Source organism: Oryzias melastigma, unplaced genomic scaffold (assembly GCF_002922805.2).
Source record: "Oryzias melastigma strain HK-1 unplaced genomic scaffold, ASM292280v2 sc00795, whole genome shotgun sequence".
NCBI classification, from domain to species: Eukaryota; Metazoa; Chordata; class Actinopteri; order Beloniformes; family Adrianichthyidae; genus Oryzias; species Oryzias melastigma.
Window position 1 is genome coordinate 1 of NW_023417382.1, and position 6,749 is coordinate 6,749.

The 6,749-nt window shown below is 38.5% G+C and overlaps 1 protein-coding gene and 1 non-coding gene across 2 annotated transcripts; both read left to right on the forward strand.

The window, feature by feature from the left end:
- Positions 1-71: 71 nt before the first annotated feature.
- Positions 72-2,054, forward strand: LOC112139310 (40S ribosomal protein S3a; the record flags this gene model as incomplete). The annotated part of the gene is made up of 4 exons (XM_024262057.1): positions 72-259; positions 1,057-1,265; positions 1,353-1,462; positions 1,883-2,054. Coding segments are annotated over 4 exons (635 nt in total), but the record flags the coding sequence as incomplete, so codon positions are not given.
- LOC112139311 lies at positions 1,721-1,791 on the forward strand. The gene has a single exon (XR_002917965.1). It is a non-coding gene; the product is annotated as a small nucleolar RNA SNORD73 (small nucleolar RNA).
- Positions 2,055-6,749: the final 4,695 nt, after the last annotated feature.

The following is a 6,749-nucleotide window of genomic DNA, read 5'->3' on the forward strand; positions in this document are numbered from 1 at the left end:
GCTGTGTGTGGCAAAACCTGTTTAATGGTATCCAGAGTTTATTCTGAACTATTTGCTTTTTTTCTCCTCAGAAATTGCCTCAGACGGTCTGAAGGGACGTGTGTTCGAGGTGAGCCTTGCTGACCTGCAAAACGACGAGGTCGCCTTCCGCAAGTTCAAGCTCATCACCGAAGATGTTCAGGGCAAAAACTGCCTCACCAACTTCCACGGCATGGACCTGACCCGGGACAAGATGTGCTCCATGGTTAAGAAGTGGCAGGTAATGTTTTAGAGATGCATTGCTTCAACTTTTACTGATGAAGCTTTTGGTACTTTATGCTGGTTTCCTAAGGTTTTAGTTAGATTAAGTTAGAAATATTTGTCTCAGTGGAAGATGAGAGTTTATTTTGTTTCCTCACTTTACAGCTGAACTTTCGAAGGATGAATTTTATACTATTTTTTTGTATATTCAGTTTCATTTTGACCATTACCCCAGAGGTCATCACAGGTTAAGACTGTGCCTTACCTTTAAACAAGCTGATTTGGTGTTTAGTTTTTGTCAATTTTTGAAGAATTCTCTGTACTCTTGTTCTCTGTTTTGTCACATGTGGTCATTTTTCCCCAAAACTGTGTAATGCTGACATATATAGTGACATTATTAATCAACCTACAGCTTCATTCATATATTTTGTTCTTATTGAAGAATATATGATTTGTAAATGGATAAAGCTAAACACATGCTTTTTAATTCAAGAATTCTTCATTTTAAGAAAATATCCTGAACATAAGTTTTTGTATTTACATGTTGCACCTCCATAAAACAGTTGATTTGTGACCTCTTCCAGTTTGTTCAAAAGAGAAAACCGTTTTTAACTAAATATGACGGAGAGCATTTCAAAGCAAAATCTTCTGGACTGCTTTACTTGTGCATTAGTGTCACTGCTTGCAGTTAGGATTATAGCCTGTTTTTAAATGCAACAAGGAATACTGTCAATTTAGCAAAACTTTAAGGCTACTCATGCTGGAAATTTGTTCAGTTTAAACAAAATTAATCATCCTTTTGTTTTTTAAATTCAGACCATGATTGAAGCCCACGTGGATGTGAAGACCACCGATGGATACCTGCTGCGCCTGTTCTGTGTTGGTTTCACAAAGAAGCGCAACAACCAGGTCAGAAAGACCTCGTACGCCCAGCACCAGCAGGTCCGTCAGATCCGCAAGAAGATGATGGAGATCATGACCCGTGAGGTTCAAACGAACGACCTGAAGGAAGTGGTCAACAAGCTGTAAGTTAACTGCACTTCTCTGTGGAAATCATTTTCTGTATGCGTTTTCCTTTTAATTAATCTGTTGTCTTGGATGTTGTACTTCAGGATCCCTGACAGCGTCGGCAAGGACATCGAAAAGGCTTGCCAGTCCATCTACCCTCTACATGACGTCTACGTCCGCAAGGTCAAAATGCTGAAGAAGCCCAAGTTTGAGTGTAAGTAATTCAGAGGGTCTGCATGGGGTAAAAATGTTGCTTCACCAACCACAAATGCACAATATAATGAAAGAAGTCCACTAAAATTACTTTTATTTAAAAGAACACAGCTAAGCAATTTGAATATTTTTACTGTGTAATGAGAAGGTAGATTTTCTGCAATCGATTTGGTTCTAAATACTAGAGTTATGTGCATGTAAATAAATGGAATATCAGGATTTTTTTTTTGTAGTTGTGCAGTCCAACTACTCCTTCGGGAACGTGTGATGACAAACTGTTTCGGTCCCATATGACTGCCTGATTACTTTACATTGAGATCACCTGATGTTCCCTTGTGTGGCAGTGTGTCATTCATTGAATGACGTGTGATTTCAGACTTCATTCCAGCTAAAGTGTTCTTTTGTTTGTATCTTAACACAGTGGGCAAACTGATGGAGCTCCATGGAGAGGGTGGTGCAGGCGGTGCTGCAAAGGCATCTGGTGATGACACTGGAGCCAAGGTGGAGAGGGCTGATGGCTATGAGCCCCCCATCCAGGAGACTGTCTAGAAACATCCCAACAGATTTAATAAAAACTGTAAATGACCAAATGATTTGAGCGTGTTTTCTAGTCACCGTGACATTTTCTATGCACAGAACATTTTCAGCAGAAGTTTAAAAAAAGAAAACTCCTTAAAGCTTTGCTAAAAATGGAAACCAGTTTTTGAAGAACAGCATTCAGCATTTTTAAATAGTTTTCAGCCACAGAATTCATAAAGTCATTTTATTTTTATTTCACATAACTTCTTAAAACCATTAAATTACATTGCTGTTGAAAAGATTAAACTGCTTAGGATAACAATACAACATTTTACAGACATTTGTTTAAAAAAAGATATTCAATCATCTCCCCTTCTGCAGTGCATGGCCTCATTATAACACTTGGACATAGTTTTTAGGGACCAGAGCTCGTCGGCCTCTCAAGTCCGCCAGAAACCATTCTTCATCAATGGACTCCACATTGGTTAAGATATCGCCAACCTGGGAAAGGAAGGAGTTTGAGCTTATGCTTTTACTTTGAAAATTTTAAAGGGGAATCTAAGTACCGGCACCTGAATTGAGAGCTCTTCTTCGCAGTCTGAATTAAAGTCGTATAGAGCCCTTGCTCTCATGCCACCAACAGCTTCACTAATCGGGTCAATGGAGGGCTCTTCTGTAATAAATAGGTAAAAATATTAATTATGAACATTTTTGTTTAAAAATTAAAATTGCAAAAAAATGTTAATCAGCAAAACAATTAAATATTGATAGCAGAATTTCTTTAAGCCCAGAAATGACCAAGATAACAGTGTACCTGTTGTGGTTTGGACATAGATCCTGGGGAACATGCCCTCTCTGCCGTTCATTTTCCCACAACTCCACTTTTCGTCCAAGTGCTTGGTGATGAGGATGCGGTCGCCCTGGCGAAACGACAGGTCGCTGGAAGTCTTTGCGGCGTAATCATACAAGGCCACGGCCCATTCTTCTTTAGATTTGAAAGTCTACAGAGGAGAGTCCACAAACATGCCTTTTTAGGAGAAATTGTGTGAAAACAGTAAATATTTGGATGCTTAAATATGTACTGTTTCAAAAGCATATTTACTACTCTAGCTGTACCCCAATGATGATGAAGTGCACACAAAGCCTGCCAATCTTTGAAGACAATAAATCACTTTTTGTACAAGAGTTAAAACTATATCCAGTAATGATGGCATGAGTCAAATCATGGAGGATGTAATAAAAAAATACACGCAAAAAAGGACTTCAACAATAAGGTTATAAAACCCAGAACTGTTTTAAAACAGTTTGTGCACACGGCTGTAATTATGGTGATAAAATCTACAAAAAGAACGCTTACAACTGTAAGAATTCAAACTAAAAGCCTCAAGGTTTGTTGCAAAATGAATATAATCTGGTACTTAATGTACTGGGAGTCTGCATAACCAGCATCTCTGTTGTTGGCGTTTCGTCTGACATAAATATTACCTTAGCAGGTTTGGCAGCCTTAGCTTGTATGCTAGGAGAGGCGGTGGCAACAGCAGCAGCAGCAGCAGCAATGCCTGCAGAAATGAAGATTTGATTAGCAAACAAGAAGAGCAAGAGATTCATGTTTGGGTAAGAAGATTGTTTATAACTGCAGAAACGTTCTGGCAAATATTCAGAAGTGTTTTAGCATCTGGGCTAATAAGTTCTTAAGTTTTAATCAAGTAAAGATCATAGGAGGTTATGCATTCATCAACTCCTTCATGTGGAGGAGACCTTTGTAAACTAATTTCTAATGAAAGACAAACAATCACGTGAATGTCATGCCTCACAGAATGAGAACAAATATGTTAGAGTAGAAAAACGTCATTTTCTTCACCTGGTGCAAAAGTTTGGTTTATCTGCTGCCTTGGAGGCGGCGGCAGATCTTCAACGACTTCCACAAAGTTCAGAGGGAAGATGCCGACCGAGGCACCGACCTGCCCTCGCGCCCACTCCTCCCCCACGTACTCATGGAGCTGGATCACATCCCCTTCAAAGAAGGTCAGCTCATCGCTGTGCTCCCCCTCGAAGTCGAACCTCGCCACGCACCTCGGACCACTTCAAAGAATAATTCAAACAGCTCATCAGCACTTAGAAAGATGAACAAAAACAGCAGCTATTCCACCATCTAAAACTGTACCTGACTGGTGCAGGCAGAGGCTTCTCTTTCTTTTCAGGGATCAATGGACTTGACTGATTGAAGACATAAACATTACTATTTTAAAGCCTTACATGCAGACTGTATTTTTATAGGGAATCCTTTAAACTAGACTTACCAGAACTTCAGCGTAACTAACTGGAAAGAAACCTGTGGATCCTCTGCAGGTTCCTCGGTACCACTGATGGTCGGCCTGCTCCACCCCAGTCACAACATCTCCTGCTCTGAGCGTCAGCTCTTCTGGATTCTCTAAAATTAAAAAACAAAGAATCAAATTAAAGAAAATATAAACATTTCAAATTCAATTATATTTAAGTTTGGAAATCTATCGAGAAGCTAATTATCTTGGGAAGGTTAACAATAATGTAAAAAAATGCTACCCCTGTGTTTTATTTTCTACTCTAAATAAAAATGCTGTGCATTTTAAAACTGCTGGTGGGAGAGTTCTACTTTTTGATTTTTCAGGATTCAAATAGAAGTAAAAGACGTTCTTTTTTAAGTCAAATATACTTAATTTAAAGCAGTTCTTTACACACAAGAAAGTTCAATATAGAGTCATTTTCCAGTATAATTTGTTTGTTTGGTTGACAAAATTCAGAAATTGACTGCAGCCTTAGACAAGAACTCTGTGACTAGAGGTGTTTAGCTGCAATGACACTCAAACATGAGCATAATATGGTTCACATGTGTTCTAGTTAGACATTTGTGACTGCAAAACATGTTATTGCCAAGCTAAAAAGGAAAACAAGAAAGTATTTGTCTGACACAAATTCTGCAAGCTTCCCCCACTAAAAAGATGAGAGGTCTGTGATTTTCATCATAGATAGATTTAAACTTTGACAGAGTATGTAAAAATGTATTTAGGACATCGCATTGTAGGATTTCTGAATCATTTATTTTTATATATGTATAGCTACAGAAAATAAGTATTTAACTCCGAAAGACAAGTGAAACTTCTGTTCCTCGCAAACCTGCAACTTCCTTAAGACTCAATCCAATTTTTCTCATGATGGAGGACATATATTAAAAAAATTAAGCTTAAAATTGAATTTCTTTATTTAAATTGTTGTGACGAAAAAATGCAATTGGAATGAATAGTTAGGGTGACATAGGACCTACAATGGCAAACCACAAGTTCTGTTCTGATACATCCACTTGCAGACAAGAAAAAAAAAACCCATATACGTTTTCATTCTTCAAAACCGTACGGCTGACAGCTCAAATATGGTTCACCCTTTTTTGTTGGCAAGGTAATGTTAGGTTGGGGTTGTAAGAGGAAGTAAGCTAGCAGGAGTGAGTGAAAACAGATGGATGATGGGAAGTAAGGGTAGGGTTACTCCCCACACACAATTCAGTAATAAATTTCTGATGAACTACTGCTGTTCTGCAGAAACTGTTTCCTAGAAAATGACAGTCTTGTAAGTTTTGGCTAAAAATTGCATCATTATAATTAAAAGATCACTGGGAACGCTTTAACAATAGATCAAAAGATTATTGGAGTGAGACTTTAAGAAGCTCTTTTATCCTGTACTGTTTGACCTGGTGTCTGCATAAAATACACCTGTCCACACCTTTAAGCAGTCAGATGGCAACCTCTTTATCATGACCAAAACCAAAGAGCTGTCAAAGGACACCAGGGACAAGATTGTTCACCTGGACAAGACTGAATAAGCAAACAGCTTAGGGAGAACAGATTAACTGTTGAAGCAATTATTATGGAACATGGAGGAACCACAAAATCTCCCTCAACTTGTTGCTCCATACAAGATCTTATGGGATACAAATGATCTTAAAAACATGGAGGAAACAGTCTAAAATTACACAGAGGAATGACCTGAAGAGAGCTGGGACCACAGTTATAAAAGGTTTCCATCAGTAACGTACTATATCATTGTGGATTCAAATTCTGCACTGCACCAAAGGTCCAAATGCGTGAACCAGACCCACCTAAAGTTTACCAGAGACTATCTGGGTGATCCAGAGGATGATTAGGAGAATGTCATGTGGTCAGATGACATTTTAACATTCTCTGTCACAGTGGAAGTTTTTCTATGATGATCATTGCAAACCTGTCACCTTTTTAAGTGGAACATTTTGCAGATTTGGTCGCTTCCAAATACTTTTTAGTTCCATAAAACCTCTAAAAACTGTTTACTTACGTGGCTGGAAGTCATAGATAGCCTTTACTTTAAGTCCATATGAATCTTTTTCACCTGGAGCTTCTGGGACATCATCCTGCAGGGGATAATACATATAATTCTACTGCAACAGAGACATAAGTAGAAAAGATTTGTCTTATAGATTCACTTACATAAATTGGAGAAGAGTAGGGGTCAAGAGGAGTTATAATTTTCAGATGAGACGAGTGGACTCTACCTATGAGCTCTCCAGTTTGGCACTGAAATTCATTGTTGTTGACTTGTTCTAGTAACAGAAGCACTTCATCTTTCTTTAGGGAAGACAAACAGAAGTAGTGCATATCAATGTCCATGAAGGATATTTTTAAAAATCCACCACTTTGTTGATGAGTCTCACCTCAAATGAAAGCTCCCCGATGTTACACCCCTCGTAGTCTAGAGCTGCGATC